We start from the raw sequence: 25,841 nt of genomic DNA, 5'->3' as shown, positions 1-25,841 counted from the left end.
CGTTTTAAATGAAGGAATAAAGGTTTATCCGACCACGGCGGGCCTACGTGATCAGGACGTTGATTTTGAATGACAAGTGAAAAAGTAGGCTTCACTCCACGTATATCGAAAGCGATGTTTTTACGTGCAGTGTAAGGGGCCTTTTCAAAACTCTCTCAAAATATCTCCTTGGTGATATCAAGCACGGGAATCTATCAAAAATATACCCGCCATTAGGTGCCATATATTTCTAGAAGACAGCAACCAAGTAGGCATATTCAACAAAATCTTCCGATAATACTTCTACGATGTTCGCAAAGTTGTTGCAGCTACTCTGGATGAAGCTTTTCATAACAACTTTACGTAAAATACCGTAATCCCCCAAATGAAATGGTTGTGCTTGAAACAGCTTGCGTATTGTTTTGTTGAATATGAAAGCCCAAACTGTTTTGGAACATACCATTGTTCTTGACGTTGGTGTCAAAACATTTCTTGGCCAGCTGCCAAGGAGAAACTAGGTCAAGCACCTGTGAACTTGAGATTTGTTTTCACTTCATGGAGTTGGCTGTAATGTTGTAATAGTTTCCACTATTATTCACGTGTAATGGGCCACATGTACGTAGGTCTCCTGCTAAATATGATGAAATATTCATTAATTATTACACGAAGAAGGTGTATTGAAGTAATTAAAATGCTTTATCCGTGTGGATATTCCATCATCTTGTTAGAAAAATAAAAGCAGGTGACTTTCAAAATAGTATTCGCTTGTAGAAACTCCTTTCTTCGCGCATCGAATGGTCGAAAGACGAAGCTGCGATAGGACAACGTTATGGTCTCTGTGTTGTGTAAGTGTGTATTACTTGTGTGTATATTTGCTCTGCATGTACTGCATCAGTGCATGTCCAAAACGATATGATTCGATGGAAAATTTTATTTTGGACTCTAAGGGACTCATCGGTTGAAAGAATAAAAACGTTATTTTTCTGAGGGTAAATGTCGATCAACTACTTCTGAGGTTACTTGAATCTTAACTGTAAAGATTCCATTGTTAAAATTTGATCATCCGCTCGCAGCTGAACGCTATCATTACTTCCTTTAATGGAGACTAAGTACTATTGTTTGCATGGCCGGACGCAGTCGGTTTAGCAGTGGTGAAGGGCTCTGCCTTGGGTTAATCCGACTGCAGGAAAACGTGAGCGCCGCAGTCGGACGGCAGGGTATTGTTTAGCGAGGAAGACGCGGGATTCCGCATAGCTGATTTTGTATATGGTGCCTTTCCTGTCTCCTCACAAACTTATCATCAAGTAGTTCTGCTCAATGGTGGGGGGCCCAAGCGGTAGGACCTACAGTACCCACCGGACCAAAAGCTGTCTCAGCCTGTAATATATTCAAGTCACAAATGTGGCTGGCGTTCCACTGCTCACATGATATCCTGGATTTGGAACCAGGCAGTTGAGGCTGTGACTCCTTTGATTTTGTGAACTCTGACCCTCTCACTGAATCAGTTCCAAACTACCTGCACAGTTATAATATCATGTTTAAGATGTTGTATTATATTGTGTGAGTTATCTTATTTGTCATTGAATGAGACATGGAGTTGTCAAAATGCATTATGCACAGTATAATATCGTGTATGGGATACAATGTGGGCACTAACTTGGTTATATGGCAGATTGTGTCATTTCAGCTTAATGTTGAGTAGTAATGCATTGTTTATTTTGTATTGTACACAGTGCAAGGTATTTTGCATTGCCTTGTACAAACGAAAGTCGAGTTGGTGAGGGTAGTCTGCCCTCTGAGTGGAGGTGAGACTACCCTTGGTATAAGGTAGGGAATCACTTTTGGAAGGGGAGGTTGTCTACTGAGAAAGAAGGTCGTCATCATAGAGAGCGCACAGTTTTAAAAGGTTCCCAGTTAATCTAAACACAGTATAGCTAGAGTGCTAAAGTTGTGAGGAGACAGGTAAGCACGTCACTCGTAAATATCCAAACCTGGTAAGTTTTGGAAGTTAACTGTAAGTACATGTTAGTACATTACATGAGTTGCAACACTGTAGAGCTCTGCATGAAAACCACATCCTTGGTATGTAGGTTGTTGTTTGAAAAGCATATTCACCTGATATGTAACTCAGAAATGGCATTCTTGTTGAATTTCATAGTTCAGCTTATTTGTTTTCTCCATGGGAGCTTGAAACATAAGTTTAGCTTGTTTGCATAATATAAAGACAAACTTTGTCCGAGTGGATTCCTTCAATGTCTTGTAGAGTCACCTCGGTGTGCTTTCTTGAAGTTGAAATTTCTTCATTGAGGAAAGATATACAGAATAATCTTTTTTTCTCAGTTCACCTAAAATGACTTGTGTGTTGTAAAGTATTGAAAGTCCTAAGATCCTGCTGCTCTGGCATATTATGCTTTACTGGAATGCCAGGTGAACACGAGATGACTATGTGATTAAAGATAAGAAAGGGATATCTATGGGACTATGCAATGGTTTGCAATGAGAGTCAATTGTAAGACTTGGTTAGAGACTAGGTTAGTAATACATCGTACTGCTAGAGAGACTAGGTTTGTAATACATCATACTGCGAGAGAGACTAGGTTAGTAATACATTATACTGCGAGAGAGACTAGGTAGGTAATACTGAGAGAGAGACAAGGTTAGTAATACATCATACTGCAAGTTACTATTTCAATATTGCAACATTTGTTTATTTTCAGATCAAGATTCTGAGGGCTGCAGAAAGTGTGAGGAGACAGGTAAGCATGTTACTTGTAAATATTCAAACCTGGTAAGTTTGGAATTTTTACTGTAAGTACATGATTTGCAACACTGTAGCTTCATGAAAACCACATCCTTGGTATGTAGGTTGTTGTTTGAAAAGTAATTCACCTGATATGTAACTCAGAAATGGCATTCTTGTTGAATTTCATAGTTCAGCTTATTTGTTTTCTTCATGGGTACTTGAAACATAAGTTTAGCTTGGTGACAGGACAAAATCCCCCCAGACAAAATCCCCCGGACAAAACCCCCCAGCCAAATTCCCCCCGGACAAAATCCCCCTAGGACAAAATCCCCCCGAGCCAAATTCCGCCTGGACAAAATCCCCCTCACTGACCTCCCGACCAGTCCCCTGACCGGTACCCTGACCAGTATCCTGACTGGTATCCTGACCAGTACCCTAACCAGTACACTGAGTGGAACCCTGACCGGTACAGTTACCAGTATGATGACCGGTACCCTGACCAGTCACATGACCAGTACCTTGACCGGTACCCTCACAGGAGCTCTCACAGTTACGCTCGCCAGTACCCTCACTGGTACCCTGACCGGTACCCTAACCAGTGCAATGACCCATGCCTTGACTGTCACACCTGGGCCATCCCTGGTTGTTGCAGGCAGGCTTTGTAAGGGTCAGGGGGATATTGTCTGGGGGGATCTTGTCCGGGGGGATTTTGGTTTGGGGGGATTTTGGCTGGGGGGATTTTGGCTGGGGGGATTTTGTCCGGGGGGATTTTGTCCGGGGAGATTTTGTCCGGGGAGATTTTGTCCGGGGGGATTTTGTCCTAGAACCGTTTAGCTTGTTTGCATAATATAAAGACAAATTTTGTCAGAGTGGACTCCTTCAATGTCTTGTAGAGTCACCTCGGTGTGCTTTCTTGAGGTTGAAATTTAATCATTGAGGAAAGATATACAGAATAATTTTTTTTTCTCAGTTCACCTAAAATGACTTGTCTGTTGTAAAGTATTGAAGGTCCTAAGATCCTGCTGCTCTGGCATACTATGCTTTACTGGAATGTCGGGTGAACATGAGATGATTTTGTGATAAAAAGAAAAGAAAGGGATATCTATGGGACTATGCAATAGTTTGCAATAAGAGTCATTTGTAAATTCAAGTTTGTAAAAGTAAGTTGGCCTGACGTTTCGATCCTAGCAGGATCTTCTTCAAAGGCTACATGACAAGTAACAGTAACAGAAGGGACAAAAACACGCACAGAATACAGACAGGTTAATGAGCATGGTGAACACAAAGAGATAGATGTAAGGGGATTAGTAGACAAGGGATGGAGAGAAGAAAGGAAGAAACCAACAGGGGAAGAGGAGAGGGCTGAGATAAACAGTGGAGGGACAAAGAGAGGATTAAGGGAAGGGGGTAGGGAATAAACTGGAAAAGGACAAAGACAGAAAGGTTTGGAGAAAAAAGGGTGGAAGAGAGCTATGAGAAGAGGAGTGATGGGGAGGGGGAACAAGGGGAGGAGGGTGGGGAAAAGTTAGTCATGTCCTTCCTGAATGTTGAGCCCATGAGGTTGAATGGTGTGAAGGCGTTGCATCCACAGCCGCTCTCTGCTGATTCGTACTAGGTCAGGACGGCTACCTAAGGATTCAATCCCCTGTAGGGACATGTCGTTAATGGTATGGTTGGGAAGGTTTAAGTGTTCTCCAACTGTGGGTCTCAGTCTTCATGGTGTTGACTGTGGATCTGTGACCATACAATCACTTCTTGAGGATGATTTTGTTTTCGCCAACATACTGGATGCCTCAAACTCTACAAGAGATCAGATATATGACATTAGTGGTTGTGCAAGTGATGTGACCCTTAGTCTTGTGTGTGAGTTGCATGCTGTGGCTGGTGATGGAATTGGATTCAGCAATGTGGTGGCTGCAGGTGATGCATCTCGAAGTACGATCACATTTGAAAGTACCATGCTGAATGGGTGAAGGGTTAGAAGTTAGAGGTGGAACAGCAGTACGCACAAAATTCAAGTGGTTAGAGACTAGGTTAGTAATACATTATTGCGAGGTAATTTCAATATTGCTACATTTGTTTTCATTTACAGATCAAGATTGGGAGGACAGGATAGGTTGGCCACAAACTGTGAACACAGTGATACTAGTGTTTCTTACAATTGGTAAGTTGGTGCACCAATGGAAAAATTGGAAACAAGTTATGACATTGATTGTATACCTGTGTTTCGAACTGCAAATTTAATGTGGAAATCAGGTGATGACATTCCATACAGAGCTGAATGTATCAGCAGATTGCAGTTTTACAATTAATAGCTATGTCTGTTTGGTACTGTGTCTAAATGTAGGCTCATGGCCAGTCCAACTATTATCTTTTGAAATCTTAGATCTGTGAGACTTCTGTTGATGTAACCATCCCAAGTTATGTATAGGGTTGTGGGAATAATGTTACTTTCTCCATCAGCAGTAATCAGATTCCCAGAGAACCCCAACCTTAATTCCTCCCTCCCCCCACCCACCTCATTGTAACATTTTCTATATAAGAAATACTATACTCCACTTCATAGTTCACTGCTGAAACATGTTGACAGCTGTTATCACTTTTCTTTGAGATTGCTCATGCTGGCTTTTCTTGATAGCATGAAGAAAACTTGAGAAGAAACCAATCAAACACCAAAGAACTTGAAATTCTGTTAGTCAAAACTTTTTGCCTGTAATTGAAAATGGTTCACAAGTCCTTACATTGTTATCCCTAAACTTCTCACTACCCTTTCACTGTCCCTGCCATAGGAAGACAAATTTCCATCATAATCTGGATCTTGCAGTTTCCATGCATATTTATTTTTCATATCTATTTTAACTCATTCCTCAGACTGTTGGTAGTGCATAAATAACAGTCTAGTGAGCATTCAAAATAAATTTCCAACATCAAATAGTGTCCCTCTGTCTTTCTTTCATTGTTATGGTAGTATGTCACACGATTCTCTGTCATCAAACCATGTAAGAACTGATTCTGTTTAGATTGATACTGCTCTCGATCTCCAGTATGAACTTCATCCAGGGTTATTCACTTGCATCTACTCTTGTGCTGCATATGTAATGTACTTAAAGGCAAGTAAACACTGCGAGAGGGTTCCCTCTTTTTTTCAAGTCTGCAGTGTCATTTTCCAGAGAATGGCCATAATTAGTATGTAGATCCACCTGAGTTTTTGCAAGAACGCTATTATCTTTGAAGGTCAAATGTTACTGTAAGGTCAACATAGTCCTAAGGTTGAAATACAGTAACTCCAAGAGTAAAGATTGGATGAACCTTAGTTGTAGTATGTTCATCCACCTCAATAATTACAGGATTTTTACTACTCACTATAAGTCAAAGGTCATTCAAAGCCACAAGAGGTAAACACCTTGAAAAGTTGTAAAGACCAACTCAAACTGTAAAGCTTACATACACTTCTTCTGATCAGCATGTGGATCACCTTAGCCAGTGAGCAAAGGGATGCTATGTTTACTGTCATGGTCAAGGGCCATTTGAGATAAATAGAGCACAAACTCAGAAATCTTGTAGACATCACCTTGCCAATCATTGCAAGTGAACATCCCCCAAAAACCATACTTGAAGACAATAAGACATTGTGTGCGGTGATATGAAAATTGGCAAGGATCATAAAACGTTTTGGTTTTCTGGTTTTACATATTACATGGATCTAAATCAGCCTATTGCTTTCTATGAAGGTCATGGGGTCAATCAAGGTCAACAGTTCATATATCTGTAAACATGTTAGCTATGAAGGTAAAACTTGGATGTGCTCTATAATTAGTAAGTTTATTGACCTTATCGATAACAAGAATCCTTTCATATCATGTGGAGGTCAAATGTCATCAAGGTCAACAGAGTCAGGGTGTGAAAATCACTATGCATGTTGGTTTTCTACTTCATTAAAGAAGATAAGTTTGACAGGCTACAGTACTTACCAAAGCCATCTAGTTAACCTCATATGCAACTTTTATTGCATATTAGAGAGGCATAATCTTGTACATTGATCTTCAAATCTTTTTACCTTTTTCCAGAGATGAACTTGATCCTCTTAATGTGCTTGAAACATAAAGATTATGTGAGGAAGTTTTATAGAAGTTGTGTGGTAAGTTACTAATGTATTCACCTGTATTTGATGGCTGTGTATTTCCTATATGGAAGTTTAAGCCTGCTTGTGAAAAACATTCACAAAGGCAAATATGATATCGTATATTGTCGACTAGATCCTAACAGTAAAAAGAGGTGCCTTGAAGTCAATTTGTGCTGCATAGAGAATCTAGACAGCAAAGTTTCAAAGTCTGTTTTAATGAAAGTGTCTATCATATATCCAAAAATCTAAGAGTTTGAAAGGGATTTTACTGGAACATCATCAAGAATGTTTGCAAGACTATTGAAATCGCTGCAGTACAGTATGTCCAAAACTTGCAACATCAGTAATACTTTTACTTTTTAGCCAATTAGAATAGGGAATAATTCAAAGGTTACATTTTGTACAATTATTTAGAGGTTCATGTCTTTTTTTTCACATCTACGTAATGTTACTGCAGCTACTTAAATAGAAGTCACTCTTTTGAACTTATGTTTCTATTTGTCATTATGTTGTTGCAACATTGTTATTCAATGATACAATAAGAATAATCGAAGTGTATCTAGTGGATTGCAGCTTAATATAATTTTGTGATTTTCATTTACACTTACATTGAACTTACATGAGTTCAAGGTACTGAATGTCCTTATGTATTGTTTCAACTTCCCAGTACACATTCATTTAATTAATGATGGTACAAATGTGATGTTTCAATATCTCAATACACAGTGAGTTAATGTATTTGTTAGTATGATCAATTTGTGGTAGTTTTTCAAGTAACTTTCACTTACTAATTCTTTTCATTTCAGAACTCAACACAGAGAAAAGGTAAGATCACACTGTATTCATGCATGTAAAATATTTCTATATAGGATTTCAGTTGGTCATCCATTAAGTCTGTCAGATTCATACTTCATGGTAACATTCATTTTGCTTTGAGTCATAGATTTGACTTAGAATTGTTGTTCTTCCATGCTTTGATGTATTAATATATGACAGACAGATCATATAGCGAAACTGACTATGGCATTTCTTGGTCGTTCCATATATCTCCAAAATTGTTCCAGAACTTGTTAAACTTTGCTGAGGTCATTAATTCATATTACCATCCCAATGTTCATCAAGGAGGAGTTCTTGTAGTGAGAAACATTTCTGCAAGAATTTGCATTCTGTCAACATTCCTTCCTTTAGATCTTGCTCCCTTTTTTGGAAGTTGAAAGTCTGAAAACATAGTACACATGGTAACTCCCAGATTAACTTGAGTATACTTCATACATTGTATGTGGATCCACTCTAATGAGGACAAGACACTTATCCATTGCTGGAGAGTTCTAAGGCCATTTGAGGTCACCAGGAATAAAAGCCGGAGAAAGTTGTAAACAGTAATTCCTGTAAGTAAAGCTTGGATAAACTTTGTTGGGATCCAACTTTTGAAGTACAATAATCCTAATGTTTGGAGAGGTAATAAGTCATTTACCACACTAAATATCAAAGCTTTCATCTTGCCCACAGATCTTGAGGAGGCTGGTGCAGCTGATAACCAAAATGTACAAGAAATGCAACCTCTGGTGAGATATTTTTCTGACTTTCAGTTGCTTTGAGAAATAATCAGAAAATGTTAATGTATATTCTGGAAATGATCGAATATATACTTTGATGGATGTACCTATCTTTGATGCAGTTATCTGTATGTGTGAACAAAAGGTTAGTTTACTTGTAGATCATTGTTTTTGTTAACTTTTTTGTTTTTCAAATTTCTGCAATGCATTTTACCAGAAAATATAGCTTACAAACACATGGATGTCCTAAGGTTCATCATTTGGCGTGAATGTTATTTTGACCAAAGCTGGTAACAATAATGATCTGATAGTTGTTTACAAGAAGGAGCACAGTAATATAATGTCAATTGTTATGTGAAGCTACTGGCAGCTTAATGAAAGGATGCTTCCAAACTGCCTCTCCGAGAGGCTTGTTCAGATTTACAGCAATTCTTTCCGTGAAGTTGCACAATATGCAGTACAACAGAATAGTTCTGGTATCATTTTGTGCATATTACAAGGGAAAACATGACATTTGTTGCAGTACATGGTAACTTCTCCCAGCAGTCTTTGTGTGCCTCTCTTTAAGAGACCATCTTACTTATCTTTGCTTGTTAGGTTGAAGTCAAACAGGAGTTTATCACAGTGCACCAGTAGCATTATCCATCAATAAGTTAAACCCATGGGTACAACTGTGGGAAGTTTTTATGTCAATTTAAAAATTGGACATTTATGCCCAAAGGATATTAATTGCCAACATTTTTCTGAAAAATGGACTAAGGCGAGATGTGAAGAGTATGTCTCATGGGTGTGTTAATCAAATCTACTTTGATCTAATATCCAAATTAGAATAACACTGCAGTGGTATGCATTCTGGCAATTACAACAATTGAAATTTATTCTTTTCTTGATACATATTAGACAATTTTGATCATAACTACACATGTTAGTTGTAGGTTTGAAAGTGGGAACTGAGGCAAAGTTGTGTGCAGAGGAGTTTTGTTTCTCCTTCATATGCATACCATGGAAGTTACTGACATGGAATGGTTTTCTCTCATGGTGTTTGAAAAACATACTAGTTTATACAATACACTTTCCAACATCAATTGAGCTGCACAGCCATAGATGTTTTAGTCTTCACAATGTAAGAAATCAGATATCTACTAACAAACAAAAAACTGAATACTGTCATAGAATAGTAGTCATTTTGAATAACATCCAATATCATCATGTTATGATTATTATTATTACTATGTATTTGAGAGAGCGCTCTACAAAAGATCACAGCGCTTTACAGAAACAAACATAAACTACATTTGTTTTGCAACAATTCTCATCGCAGAACTTTTGCAGCTTTTAATTACAAAATTATGTCCATCTAGGATGAAAAATAGTAGTTAGGAAATTTGATGTTAAAAGTTCTATTAAATTTATCAGTCTGCTAAATATACATTGTAAGAATATATATATATATATATATATATATATATATATATATATATATATATATTTATATATATATATGTATATATATATATATATATATATATATAGCGGGAGGCCCGTGGTTCGAGTCCCGGTGGAGGCTGAAAGTTTTTTCACTGTTCTTGATTTTCCAACTCATTACAATTTTCATTTATACATATATATATAAATATATATATATATATATATATATATTTATATATTTATAAGAATAAATATATATTGTAAGAAATCAGTGATGGTTCAGAATAACAAAGGCTTTAACTATAGTGTTGTAATAAATTTTATACAACAGACATATGATGCTATTAAACTACAGTTGAAAAACAATTGGAACATCTGACTTGCAACATAAACATATTCAATTGATAGCGGATTTTTCTGCGGATCTGTACGTCTATCAGTTCCACTGTCTGTCTGTTAGGTTTGTCAAAATACATAAACTGGAGTTTTTTCCACAACTTTTCTTGGGTTTTGATGAAATATTGGCATTATGTGATCCCTTGGTTGAGGACTAAGTTATGAGAATTCAACTGTGTTGATCAGAATTGTAAAACAATGGTTATTTAATAAAGCAGCTCTTTTGTGTTAAGTCAAGTTTACCACCTACCAAGTATTATATAGATTAAGATTATAGTTCAGAAAATTATTAAAGTCAGCCTTCTAGTCATGTTTTGCTGTTGACATTTTAACAAGGGAATGTTATAAATGAATGTGATTTGGTTAGATTTTGGCTTTCTTGCCAAAGGCAACAGGAATTTATGCTATTGGTGATGGCATGCATGTATGTATGTGCGATATTTTGCTTTGAGCCCAATACCTCTCAAATGGGATCCCAAATGGAATCTTGCATGGAGAATTTGCAAGAAGATGCCCCTTATTCAGCTCAAGATATTAATAGTTTATTGTAGAGATAAATAGGTCAGCAATGGTCAAAATGTGATGTATATTCTTTATATGAAATTGTTTTTAAGTGCATTTGAATTGCCCGTCATGTCAGAGAACGATCATTTGCGGAAAGTGAGAACCTTGCTGATCATATGAATTAAGCAATGGTCTAAACTTCATTCCTTGTCTCCTTTGTTCCATGAAATACAGTATTCTCATACAAAAAGTGACAAAGAATCACTTAGTCATTTGGGTTTGTTTTCTTGGTGTAGGTTTGTGTAAACAGTGTGAAATTTACAGAACAAAATGCAAAACTTTGGTATTCAAAATTGATACATTGGCTGATCATTATATGCAACACTGTCTTAATTTTTTATTTTGCCAGAAGGAACAGGAGTCACTCACAGACTCAGGTCAGTACTGATGTGTTATTTTTTGTAACAAAGGCAATATAATTGTGGAAACATAGACAAAAATATTTTTTCAGTAGGACTTTTGCAATTTTGTTAATGGTGCTTGTGGTTCCTTGTTTACAGCAAAGTTTTGAAGCACAGGGTTAACATTCAAGTATGATCTGGCTTTGATTAAGCTAATCAGCTGTAGTTTAATTCATTTCTGACAAATAATTTGCCCAGACTTTTTTGTTAAGTTTAAAGAGAGACATGTTTCTCAATAATTTTAAGTGGATGTAGATCGGTTGAATAGAAGGACTGGGTAGGATTATGACACTAAATAGGTCTTCAGATTCAAGGTGAAACCTTTGCAAAGATAATGTTGATTGATATTGTATTTGTAAATGCCTTTCTGCATTTATCTTTCCACATTTCAAATTTTCATACAGAGCCAAATAAAATCTGAATATGTCTGATCATGAATAGGTGGATCTATTGGCTTCACACAATTAATCAAGATGGCTTTACCAGTTGCTTATTGATCTAACATTTTAAGTATTACTTATCTCATAATCAGGTAGCATGAAATGCTTGTCTTTCTTTAACCCCACCCCCCTCCAACCCTTTGTATCTGATTCACCCATGTAATATAAAGGTACATTGCAGCAGATCTTCTATTAGTGCTTTTCAAAAATACTATCCTAGATCCCTGTTTAAAATATTAGTTTTAACATTCTTAGTGCAAAATAAATTGTTTCATCAAGGTAAGTTACCTGAAACAGTTTGTGTGTTTTTCTTTTCATCTAGGTTTGTCATATAGTCCCAATAGCAGCACAGCATCCGGAGACCTCACGGAACAAGTAGCGAACACTGCACAAAACTTTGAAGCTGATGTATGCTGATAAATCAGCTATAAACCTAGGGTTGTTAAAAAGGTATGTGATGAATAATTCACATGGCTTTGTACATACTTTCATAGTGACATACAAATACTTCCATGTTCATTTTTGCAAAGACTTTCACAGCTACCTTAAAGACACGGTGGGATCTTAACATAGTTGTGGTTTCAGAGTTTACATTGCATACCAAAATAAATGCATAAAATGCCCACAAAAAGAGGTACTACATGCACAAGATTGGTTGAAGAAAACTGAATATTTATCACAGTGCAAAGAGTAAGACAACTGCAAGTTATCCAGCCGGTAAGCAATCAAAAGATGATGTGATTGGTGGTTGTGCTAAGATGTATTCACCTTTATGGTCTAATACATGGAACTTGACATAGATGTCAACTCTGCCAGGCTCTGTTGGTATTGCTTACAGAGAAGGGCTGTCCAGCCAACTTCATAAAGTGTTTCTATAATTTAACACTACATTCCTGTACATGTCACTTTTGGTATTTCAAAGTAGATGAAATAATAATAACTATAGTACATGGTTATAGAGCAAGCATCTGCTGAGCATTCTAATTCATTTTACAATATATTTCAAAAAAATACAAATAAGTTATTTAAGGACTTTTTTGGGATTCATGTTTAAAATAGACCCTGCTCTAATTCAAGTCGTGAATGCAGTTCAGTCCTTTCAGGAAAAGAGGATGTTGTGAAATTATGGAACTATTACCCAATTGTGGCTTGTGTTGTATTGATTTTTTTAAAGCTCGCAAATTTGTACTTGAGAGAATAAGCAAACCTAACCGTGATCGCTAGGTGAGCAATAGAGATGGTCTATTATGACTGGCTACACACAGTGGAAATATCTTTTTGTTTGGAGTGTTAATATTGATTTTGTAAGTTTTAAGATTAGAGATATGGCATTGCTATAGCCAATTGACCATTGCAAAGTTGCAGTATTTTTGTATATAAACTTTATTATAAGGAAGCAGATATGTTTGTAGTTCCTGTTCTGAAATAAACATAATAGACATCATATAAATACTGTAGATGCAAAACTGAAATCATGTTTGAAGAAATGAATCCAATCATTTCAATATATTTTTATATATAAACTCTAATCTTCATTGGTTGGGCTGTTAATAATGATTTGGTTTGTTAAGATGCTATAGCCATAGCTTTGACATTGCAGTTGAAGTACTTTTGTATATATATATTTAAAAAACTGTATAAAAATGTTGTCGTCACATAGTTTAGGTTATAGTTATAGATATGGCAGTGTGAAATTCTGTATATTTAATTGAAAAACGTGAGGAACCAGAGAAGATCAGATGAAGTGCTAATGATAATCTTGCTATAGCTACAGCAGATGTACTATTACCAATTTTGATCACTCAGAAGATGATCACGTCTCATCAGTAGATGGTGTTATTTTCAGTTGAAGTGCCAAAGTAATTGTCAGAACTAGCAAACTGTTTCAACATATCAGAAGATTTGCAAGTTGATTTTGATAACAATTGTGCCATTTGCCAGCTGTGTGTTTGTATGTAATTTTGATCAAATTTCGAATTGACAAAAGCATGTTTCTATCAGTACAATTATGCATCATCTTTGCCCAAATTTACTCATTCCAAAATAACTGATTAAAATCAGTACTTAATTTTGTAATTTTATACGTAATAAATGTCCATGACCAATTTGTAAGGTTGTTGTTTGATCATACATTGACAAAAATTAGGGTAATCCTTTATCATCAGAAAGCATGTATATTTGTTGTTCCAGTCCTGAAATCAATATGGTGTAAATACTTGTATAATTTTAATAGAGAAGCTTTATGGTGGTGGAGGACTACCATAAATTATTTGGTTCTTTTATTTTTATTTGTAAAATATAAATACATTTCTTAGTCATGAACTTTATTCTTGGTTTTCTTTATTCTGCTTCTGCTGGTATGGCCTCCCACTCGAGACGAGATTTTGTTCTATATTCCTCCTTCAGGGATGGTATTTGGGTTTCCGGTAGTTGTGCTACTCTTACAGTTGGAAAGCTTTCTTGGACTTCCTTGCAACCCTTTCAAAGTGGTTGTAAGAATCTAGTCTTGAGGATCCTGCTCTTCCCATACCAATTCTGATTGGGGAAGCACTTAATGTTCCCCTGGGAGCATAAAGTACTTTGGAAAAGGGTAACTCTCCTGCCCAATGGGGAATTTATGACGGATTATCACCACAATTTGGCTCTAAGAGCTTTTAAATAAGGACCTAATGTTCATTCAAAATATGCCTCAAAATGCATCATTTCACATCCATTTTTGTATGAGTGAAGACCCCCAGATCATCCGTCATTGAAGTCGGACTAAATAATTCTAGGGCAACGCCCCCTTTTTTTTATTGAAACCCATATCTCGGTCATCTGGTCCTTCCATAAGGATTTAGGCAACTACCTACATCAGTGTGAACTTGGCCCCCACATTTGAAACCCATCACCCCACAGGTTCATCGCACAGGAAACGGGGATAGTTTTCTGATCTTTTCTGTGGGTAGTTTCATGGAGCAGAAATGGCCAAAATAAAAAAATGGTGAACATAAACTACAACAAATTGATTCCCAACATAATGATGCAAACACATTGTGACGTATACTTATTACTACGTGAGAGAAACAATAACTTAAGTAGCAAACCTAAATGGCCAAAGACGTTAGAAAAGCAAGAACTTATCCAGATTTTTTCTTTTTTTTATTCAACAATAATGAAACGAACTGTATAGACTATAGCTTTTGTTAACGCAGTAGGTCTAATCATAATTGAGTGACTTCACATAGCCGAATGCTCGACTGGATTAAGTACAAAGGGAACTATATACATATCAAATACAGAAGGAAATAAACATGGTCCAATCGGCCTGTTTATGTAAAGAACGTACGTACACTGTTTAAACCAAGTGCCTTGATTGAATGAGTGAAAAGTAGAACTTCTCAGCTCATACGTCATCTAGCTTTTGATAATGCAGTACCGACTATAAATATGTGACTTCATACACCTCCACCCCACAGTCGACTGGGATGAAACAAACATGACTCTCACGTTCAAATTTTTAATTTAGTTTGGTAACCTTAAAATACCTTCCTGGATGTCACTCTTTGGACCCACGAAGCCCTTCCTCGGTTTCACTTTGTTGTTTTTGCTGTGCGGCCTTTTTGAGGCTTATATGTCATGCCCTCCTTGTAGTTCCCTCTTTTTAGCAACTCTTCTTCTGGCATGTGCTTCAGTCGCAACGAATAAGCAAGAAATATTTCAGTCCAAGAATTTGAGGGCTTCTCCACGTGGACTCCGTTCCGCACACGTGACCATGGTTTTGAAATAATTCCACGTAAATTGAAACCCTCTCACGTATGTATTTTGTGATTTAAAATCGCTTTAGGCTATGAGCTAGATTGCATGAAAGACAGAAGGAAATGAATGAAACACACGATGTCTATTGAAGTACTGTACAAACACTCAAACCAAGTGACTACTTAAAGATACCATGTCCGTCGTCTCAGATTAATCCAACAATATTGACTACCGGACTTTGCATGACGTTACAGCTTTCCCTTTTCTGAATGGGAGCCGATGGTAGTTAAAATGTGAGTATAAAAATTAATTGTTAATTAATAATTATTATCTCATGACATCGTCATGTACGATGACTGCAACTCGCCCTGCGATGAAATCTGGAAAGGAACGAAGCAGAAAGAAAATTACGATTAAATGTGTTATCAAATTTCGTTGAAGCGTTGTTGATTTATTCATTGTAGCTTGTTAGTTATGTTGCGCGGAAAAATAGGTACCCCTACAAAATCATCAAATTGGCGTTCCATATAATTTACAAGCGCTTAAACGCACACTAAATGTGTACATGCATGCCTATGTAGGAATAAGGGGTTAATCAACGGTCTAGCGTGCGTTACAGGATTAATGCACGATCGGGGGATAATGCAAGCGATGCACGAGGGCGGAGCCCGAGTGCATCCAGCGATAGCATTAACACCCGGAGTGCATTAATCATGTGAGTAACGCACGCTAGACCGTTGATTAACCCCGTTCATTCATACACTACCATTTGTGTGGGGGGAAAAATCATAAAACAAAACATATTTGGTTACATATAACCGAAGAGTTATTAAAGTGATGCCCCGTAAGTCGAATTAACGATTAACAACCAGCATAACAATAATGTACATGTGCAATTATAAAGTAATACTGAACGATAGTGAATATTATAAAGGAAACGTCTTTGAAAGGCTGTCATTCATAAAAGATGAACCATATAACATTTTAACTAATGTTTGGCAATATTGCGGCCATAAAACTATTTTTGAAAGGTCTGAATAACAAGGAACTACAAACAGGGTTGTCACCAGACCATTTTTAGAGCCGGGTAATTTGTAACAGTGATCCGCGGGGTTAATTACAGTTAAGCTGCGTTTTGCACTGAATCGCGCTAATCTTTACCAAGTTACTTATTGGCGGTACTGTAGGCTAATTTGTGCCGGGCGGTAAGGCTGAAATTGACCTTGAGTACCGGGCGGAAATTTTGAGAGCTGGGTAGCACCGCCCGGCGCCGCCCGGCGTGGTGACAACCCTGACTACAAACAATTACTAGTTGGCTTCATCATATCAATACCCTACAGCTTCTGGTTCCCATAGCAACCATTCTAGGGACAAACATGTACGTATGGTATACAGTCATACGATAACATAGTAGGCCTTGTATTGAACACGTACACTCACTTGAACGTACACACTACACAGTGCTTGGCACTGCGGTCGTTTAACTTTAAATTTATAACACTATGAGCAACATAACGGCCTTGCGAACATTTAATTACGGACAGTTACTGGATATACTTAATTTCAAAGCATCCACAACTGTTTTGTGTTTTAATACGGACATAACTTTGAATTTTGGAAGTAAACATTCACAGGACTTTGGAAAGAACATTTGGAAAACAGTTTGGACATGTTAGACGTTTCAGCCCTAACAGCAGCAGTAACGTTAATGTCATTTTTGGAGGCAACAGCTGTGCAGCCTACACTTTGGCCTAGACTCGAGTGCGGATCCATGTTTTCGCGTCCTTTACCTCTGATGGCATCTTGCAAGACTTTTGAACAAGATCGTTTCTGTGAATTAAGTCTTTCTCAACCAGGTTTGCAAATCTTCCATTGTTTTCCTGAGTGTCTACCTGGTCTAAAGTGCGCAAATCGAAGTTCAAATCAAACGTTATATTAGCCATTTTGTGTTTTTGATGTATTTCGATAGCTCATCAGGGCAGACGACAAAACATGGTAACATGGTATCAATTGTATTCATCCGCCGGTAATTTTACCGTGCGTTACTCACAGGATTAACCACGGTCAGCTGACCTGAATGGACCAATAGGATTTAGGAATCTTTACTAAGTATGAATGAACGTACGTTCACTGGCGCTTGCTATTCTGCCAATTGAGCTGTCTGCATCATATGTTCTCTGTCTCCTTTCTGCAGGTAAGTTTACATAAATTTCTTAATGTTTAATACCAAAACTTCAACCAGTTGTATTAAAACACCTCTAGTTTTGATTTGAGTAAGTCTTGGTTGATGATGTTAAGGCAAACGATGGGATTTTACAAGATTAAAATATGTTACCACTCGTGCAACGATGTCACAGAATATCACGTATAATATTGTATGTTAGGTCAGCGAGTAGCACTTATTTGTCGTTAAATCCGTCATTTAAGGTTCGTATGTTGCATGACTTGTGATCTGTGGTAATATAAACAATCAATTAGGCTATGTAATTCAAGAAGGGTGATTAGTGTACTTCATAAAATGTTAATCACATAGAGGTCGTTAGTAAATTTATTACTATTAAGCTAGGCTCGCTGTTTGTTTACTGTCTAACGTAGGTACAGACCTATCGTGTATTAAGTCACAGCGTGGTTATTGTCCTTGAACGTACTAGAAGGGCGCCACCGATTTTGTTTCATAATTAGGGGATTTCCCTAGATCAATATTCCAGAATCAATGTTGTCGTATTAATTGTGTATTACACCGGAATTAAGTCAAATTACTGCCAGTTGATCTAATATTAAAAATTAGAACCAATTCATTTCTCCGAATCGTTGAGGAGGTTGTGAACTTTGTATATGATTGAAGTATGTGACACTTATGAAGAGGAAATCCGTTAACCAAGTTAACAAACTAAATCAAACCTGTTCATAAGACTTCTTCAGTTCCAAGATTGAAGGCCGTTTAGATACGTCTGTTTGCCAGCATCGAAGTAAAAGTTCATCCCTGAAGCAGAAAACATGGATGCGGATATCATACTGAAACTTTAAGTTGTAGACTACAGTCACATGCATATTATAGGGAAAATAGTGCTTCTTTGTTAGGTTACTTGTTTTTTATTCGTTTCTTTTGTATCCCTTAATAACGCAGAGAATACCGGATGTCACCTTTATTGCCGTGTGTTGCCGCTTTGGCTGTGTGGAGAACCTATATTTTTGTATACGGGAATAGCGCCACCTTCTCAATCTCTCCTCGTTCACGGTACCTCCGTATCCAAAGCATAGGCTGCACTGAAAATGCTGCATTTCTGTACTACCAGCCAATAACAGTGAACTTAATCGAAAATGTGTCCTACGCGTCCGCCAAACAAATATAGTTAGAAGACAAAATTCACGTTCTTGATTGAACTTTTAAACGTTGCTTGGCCAGTTACTCAGTTACTATAGCCTGTCTCAAAAAAAAAAAACTAATCGGGCTCAAAATCTACATACCCGGAAAAGACGATATTCTCAGGTAGTCAGGTGGCTTTTTCAGCCAACTTTGCTGGAAATACCCGTCTAAATCGTATACCAATCGATCAAATTACAAACTAGGGCACATGAGTGATAACATTATCTCTCTATACCCATCAAAAAGGTACCCTCTACTCAACAGGGGAAGCCGAAGATTGCCATATCCCGGTATCTAGACGTGCCAAATATAGCCGATTGCTCAACCAAACCCAACCATGGTTAAGGTACTCTCCGATGAAATGACAGTCGCAGACATCACCACTCCCCTCACTTTTAAAATGTCTGCGAATTGTCCGAGATGTTTGCAAACATATATATCGTTGTGATTATGGAATTTGTTATTACGCAATAGTCCCAATAGCAACTGTTTGGTCAGGGATGATTCACGTGGTATTCATATTGGAACGCCCGATACACGCAGAGAACTTAGTAACTACTGTAAATATTTACGTTTTGCACCAGAGTAAAAACTGGATCGTGCTATAAATAAAAGATTACTGTAAGAATTCAGGATATGTGTAATCCCAACAAATCTAGTTTGATGCATTTGTTGGAGTTACACATATGCTTAGTTCTCACTGTAAAACTGTCAGCACAATCCAGTGTTTACTTTGGCACAACGTAAACAGATATGCAGTAGTTACTTTTTTCTCTGTGTGAATCGATTGAGTAGAATTACTGAAGCATCAAACAGAATTCACCGTTCCTTTCTGATATGTTTATACTTTCTAACTGACGTTTGTATTATATTTAAATATTGGTCTATGCTCTTGATTCTGCAGAACTCTGATAGCCTATACATGGTAATGTAGTTGAGGTACCACAGAATCTTTCAAACGCATTGCAAGGTTCGAGATGATAGTTCCTATATAATCAATGGTCAAGCACCTTATACTTTAAGATATCGCGTTTACATATATATCGATTACGCCTGGTACTATACAGAGAACGATACCTCAATTCGCAATTAGTTGTCGAGCAATCAGAGAGGTTTGCTCTGTAACTCCAGTCACTGATTGCCTCGTCACGACCTGGAAATGACGTGCCTGTAAGGTATAACATTTAATTACAATAAATATTGTGAATATTTCAACACATTATTAACACTTCTGCCTGAGTTACATGTCTACTAAACGACTCATATCGATCCTTGTTAAATCCCTATCGCTTTATGAAGACGTCCGGCTACCCCTACACATAACAAACTGATTGAATACTGTTGCTACAGTATAAAATACGTACTCGTCAGACTTATTAATGTATTTATTGCGTTTAAAAGACGTAACTATGTGGTAAGCATGCATGCGGATAATACTTTTTAAATTAACTCTCTTCTTTCGGTTTCAAATCTCTATTACTGAACTGAGTGTTATTCTAATTGGTAATTTCGTAATGTTTTACTGTATTAATAACAAAAAGATTCCAAAACAGTACCATTTGTCATTATTTCCCAGATAACGACTGCATCAGACCATATATCACTCTCTTTGGTATATTCATTTCTTTGCAATTATTCCAAAGGAAGCTGGTTTTCTGTGCACTTGACCTATAAATAGTAAACAAATTACTCAATTATATTTGTCAATACAACCATTACATCGAGCCAAGGATAAATATTAACTGTGGAAAAATGGAGGTTTAATATGTTAGATGTGCAACGGACCTTGATAATATTGGCTCAATTATTTTTGGGGGAAAATATGACATTTTTATTACTTTACAATCTTTCTTTACTGTCAATACACATGTATGATGAACAATCGACTTTGATACATAAATATAGCTGTGAAATAGGGATACACCTCAATGGGGAAAAAACAACTCAATATGTAATAAAAGAAAGTAACACAAAGGTTCAAATTCTTTTTTTTTTCTACTTTCTGTTTATTCCTTCCGTGGTTTTCGTTTCGGCTCTATTTTATTCATTACGAAAGCGATAACTTGTTTGTCCGCGTTCGATTTTCACTATTGATTTAATCATGAGAATAGGCCTACATAATTACTTTCGAATAATGTGTTGTCAGATATTTCTGACAGGTAATAATTCATCTTCACTACAGGCTTGTGTGCCTTATGTGAATAACCTAGGAATATCTTGTTGATCATTACTAATGTTCTGCTGCGACAAATGTCTGTCAGAGTAGGGTACATTATTATTATTTAACAAAGTCGAATGAACTATTTCAATGGAACAAACATAATATTATTAAGTTACTGTAAGCGACGATTGCAAGGTTCAAATAAATTGACTCGAAATTACAAATACCAATTATTTCATAGCAGATTTTAAAGTCTTCAGTAGGTTGGTATTTACTGGCAGGCTAACTTAAATGTTACTATGGATTCATTACTCATATGATAGTCGTTCTGTGTGGATATGTGGTGATATTACCTTTGACTTGATCGAACGTACAATTAATGAAGCGTCGTCGGGAAGACAAAAGTCATATAATTTACAATTTTGTGAACTCGTCACAAGAATTTTACTCCTTGATAATCCTGGATGCAACAGCTGCAAAAAATGTGATACTAGTGTTATTACAGTTTAGCAACTCAAAGGCATATACAAAAACAGTGAAGATTAATGATACTGAAAATATTCCAAATTTACTTGCGAATATATAAAAGCAAATTACAACAACGGGATACAATTAACACTATGTTTATCTTGAATCACCAACCCAGGACAAACCCCATTGGGGACTGACTATTCTAGTGTTAACTTTTAGTAAATATTGTCTGCGTTACTTTAATTAAAAGTTTCCACAATTTCACTTTTCTTTACTTGTCCGTTTCGTAAATATTACGTTGCTCTTCATATCGTGCTGTTTTATCTGTATGCATGGGAAGGGAACTATCAGTAAACTCATTGGCGTTTTCCCTTCAATGGTGCCCGTAAGCTTTAATTTTTAAGTTGAAAGAAAGCTAGAAGTGAAACAGACTTCAGATAATTCAAGCTTAATCCGCATGTCACTATCTAACGCGATGACAAATCATTCGTGAAATGGTTGTAATTGAAACGGAATTGTAAGCTTACAATGAGTTGGTATTGTTTGGGCTTTTCTCGACCTTAATCGCCTTCTGATTATGACTTTCACTGACGTCTAAACTTCTACAAAGCGTTCCTACTTGATCAGTTTATGAACAGAATTGAGTCAAAGAATGTACATGAAGCACGAAACAAAGGCGAATGCAATCATTTTAGAGTGATTGATAAGTTTTCATAACAGCCATTTCCATGGCAATAGTTTAGGGCAAACTCTTATGCTACCAAAAAACGGGAGCCAAAACGTTACCCCATATGATTGCAGTAAAGTGATTCCTCCTAGGACATCCAATATAAAATTCCTTGCCATCGATGAGGACCAATTCGTTTCAAAACAACCATCAGCCATCAACGTTTGTAGGGTTTGACAGACCAAGTGTTCTTGTAGAAGATAAATCTGATCTAGCAATGACAATTTAAACGGAAATGTTTTAAGTGGAATTAATTTCTGGTAACTTAACAGCAAACAATTGCTCCTGCGTATGTTTCAAGGGAGATGTGAAGCTATAATATGAGACTGTTTGTAAAATATTGAACATTATTCAAAGAGAGTGATTGTGTCACAGCGAATGATGTCTTCATGCTTATTAATACCACATATTCTAAATCACATTGTAGAAAAACTAGGCCGATTAAATCATATTCACTGACACACATGGCAAAGTGTCCATCGATATTAGAAATGCGGTTTGCCACATATTTGACAGTGACACCGTCAATTCCATTAGAGAATAATTGAAGGTGATTGCATCTCTCTTCAAATTGCTAATTATTGACTTTTGATTACTTAAGTTTTAGTGACCTGAAATTCTTCTATTTTGTATAGATGGGAATCTTCACATATCTCCTCGCCCAAACACTTCGGGTCTGCCAAGTATGTTACTACCGACAGGGGCAGCGGAAGTGGAGGTCATTATATGGACTACATTCTACGGTATCCTACACTGACTTTAAGAGTAATGTAAGTTTGTCTATTTAAATTTTTTCTAAATACAATCAAGTTTAAATTACCATACCTCCATCTATATATATATCCCCTCTGCTCCTACAATATTTTTGGAATTCGTGGGTAGTTCCAGAAGACGTCGCACAAAAGCATTCCAATGTAAACGTTTGTTCGTTTCATTTTTACCTGTTATAGGTGTATCAATAACAAAAGCGTATCATTAAGAGATATCGTTACTAAAAATGTGATCCGTTTCAAAATCGTAACGTTAGAACGGCTTATAGAAATGAAAATGTAATGCCTTTTGTATTCACGAAAAAATTGTCTTTACCTTTGTTAGTGTGATGAAAGTATAACTTTGAATTTCTTTCCTTTTTAATTTATAATAATCATGTAAATTTTAGCAAAGCCAAATATGACACTATATTTAGCAATGGTTCAGACCTGGTTGTATTATGAAGGATTTTGTTCTATAAATGGTCTTATTTCATACAACATGCAATACTTTATACTTCAAAATAAAATAAATGTTGGCGAAATACCAAAGTCCAAAAGTGTTGCTAAGAAGTTCTATCAGGTAGACACAAATATTTCAACTGTTCATACTATCTACTGTAATTGCTTATTACATACACTTAATTAATGGTGGTTTAAGTCGGTAGGTGTATATCTCCTTGCAACTTTAAGAGGTAGGTATATGTTGTATTTTTTGACATTAATGCTGCTCCTTCACAACAATTCTACGATCAAATTCATGTTGTCCATACATAGAACATTACCAGTGTAACAAACACATGTTACCTTTCTCAGCGTGTCGAGTCACCTGTAGCAACAAGTAATTTTCGGTGACCAATAGACAGACAATAGATGCAGATATCCGTCACCAAAGCAAACTGTTAGTACCGTGGCATTACCTGATTCCGTGGTGATAACCACACATTTGTTGAGATTGTCTTTGTGAGTAAGTGTTCCTGTCCAACGTTTGTATAAGGTACCAAAGTTAAGTTTCGTAAGAACACACACATCCTGTAGCTTAAACATCTGCATCTTGGAATCTATTTCTTTTGAATCCGAATAGTATGCTAGTTAAAAAAGGACAATATTACAAACGTTAGTGTATCATCACGATTAATAATTCCAACATATTACATGCACATTGACTGACTGCTTGATAAATATATAACTTAAGTCTAAACTTCTACAACAATGATGAAAGTTGATAATCACAGTAAAACGTACGTTTGCGTACTTTTGCGAGATTATCAACTACGTTTATAGACGCTAAACCCACACTAGTACAAGGTAATTCAGTCGCTTTCCTTCTACGAAAGGGAAGTAACTATCTTGATTTAAACTTTAGGTTATATAACACTATTTAGATGCTTTGATAAACCATAAAAGTTAATACCTTTGTGGGGTGTTAAGGAAATCTCGATTAATAACTGAATGGATGTCAAAGAATCTAGAAAGTGCCATGATTTGTTTAATTATGTTGTCATCATTGTAGTGTGATGAAATCATACTCTCAGATTTACTTCCTGATAATATCTCTATTGAAGGTAATTAGAATCACATGCACGAACACATTGCACTGAACCAAATATTTACTGTACAAATTAACTTGTATTTGCGACGGAAAGGAACATTTCAAATTGTCAAGAACATAAAATAATCTGTATGTTAATAATTATGTACCATTTTCACCACTATCACCTTCATCGTTTGGTATTTCTGGAAGTCTGCGACTGTATCAATTAAACGACAAAAAGATGAACTCAATTCTTTTCTTAAAACAAGTTTATTTTTGCATTTGATCTTCTTCTTACTGATGCAAGACATATTATCTAAAACGTTAGTACTACATTAAGATCCATTTCCTCTTTGCTTCCACATGCATTTTATAATTCCAGATATCATCTTAATTTGTGATCATTAACTTAGGAATGAACACTACATTTCATATATAATTATCCGTACCATCGAGAAGTTCTACCCTGGCTGCTTATCTCTGTAAAAGGAAATAGTAAATGTAAGTCAGTTTATTGATTGAGGTAACCGTGGCAAGTCAATGCGTAACACGACGATACTGTAATCCGGGAATTCTCTTTGAAAACCTTGATAAACTCAGTGAATACAAGTTAGAGTGGTCACTTAATGTTACCTGACTAATCTAAATCAAGCTTGCTTATAAAACCACTTTGTACATGTTACAGGTCGACACATTTAGTAATTTAGTAACATTGGATGCAAAAGGCTCATTCCTATGAGGAATAACAACTGCGTCAAAAAAAAATGTCTTAGGTGATTTCCCTAACTGAGTTATCAAATGTCCATTGCTGGTGCATATGTGACATCGAGCGAGCTAAATCAGCTGTTAATACAAAACTTCTTTCGATAAATTAACCTTAATTCATTAACCTCTTGTACATTCTTCTAATACTTTAAACATTTAGCCAGTCTGCATACTTTCAAAGAGTAATCGTTTTATTTATCGTTTCGTTATTTCACTGCTCTGTAACTTTATCTGTATGCACTTCAATGGCTTCAATTTTTTCCCGTATCATTAGTCATCATATGCCAACACGTAAAATGTTACTCAATGTTAATGAAAGAATGTTATAAACATTAAAAATATCATAAATAATCGTAACGTTTGCATGTATGATTTAGTTTTGAAAGTATTCCAGTTGGCCAATAAATTTTGTGTATGTCGAATCTGTGAAATAATTATTATGAATTGCCGCATTATTTTCATAGTTGTTGAGTGTGCAGAACACTGTGGTAAGCCGTTCATAACATTATGCAACATATGTTATTGGAGCATCTCTCTCTTTCTTTACCGTATGAACTATCATACAGAAACATTTAGGGAGAATTTTAGCAAATGTAACCTACATTAATATTTTGGATAAATTGCAGTAATCTAAAGTTCCTTAAAAATATTAGAAACATAATAATGACTACAAGTTTCTTTCATGCAAGATAGCGAAAA

General features: G+C 36.3%; 2 protein-coding genes across 15 annotated transcripts in view; one reads left to right on the top strand and one right to left on the bottom strand.

Annotated features, from left to right (window-relative positions):
- LOC139981981 (uncharacterized) overlaps positions 1-25,841 on the top strand; it is a 471,811-nt gene that overhangs the window by 349,894 nt on the left and 96,076 nt on the right. For 8 of the 12 annotated variants that reach the window (XM_071994454.1, XM_071994453.1, XM_071994455.1 and 5 more), the window contains 5 exons: positions 2,697-2,735; positions 4,815-4,886; positions 6,790-6,860; positions 7,652-7,670; positions 8,355-8,410. The exons of 2 other annotated variants lie outside the window; for them this stretch is intronic. In XM_071994454.1, coding sequence (XP_071850555.1) covers positions 2,697-2,735; positions 4,815-4,886; positions 6,790-6,860; positions 7,652-7,670; positions 8,355-8,410 — 257 coding nt within the window. Of the gene's footprint in view, positions 1-2,696; positions 2,736-4,814; positions 4,887-6,789; positions 6,861-7,651; positions 7,671-8,354; positions 8,411-11,138; positions 11,167-11,952; positions 13,953-25,841 lie in introns of those variants that run through there. 2 more of the 12 variants (XM_071994451.1, XM_071994450.1) reach the window with 2 other exon arrangements.
- The window catches only part of LOC139981986 (tyrosine kinase receptor Cad96Ca-like), a 196,139-nt gene that overhangs the window by 164,745 nt on the left and 5,553 nt on the right, over positions 1-25,841 (bottom strand). The gene's annotated exons all lie outside the window — the stretch shown is intronic.

The sequence above is a fragment of the Apostichopus japonicus genome, chromosome 16 (genome assembly GCF_037975245.1).
Source record: "Apostichopus japonicus isolate 1M-3 chromosome 16, ASM3797524v1, whole genome shotgun sequence".
Lineage (NCBI taxonomy): Eukaryota > Metazoa > Echinodermata > Holothuroidea > Aspidochirotida > Stichopodidae > Apostichopus > Apostichopus japonicus.
This window is presented reverse-complemented; position numbering and strand designations above follow the sequence as displayed.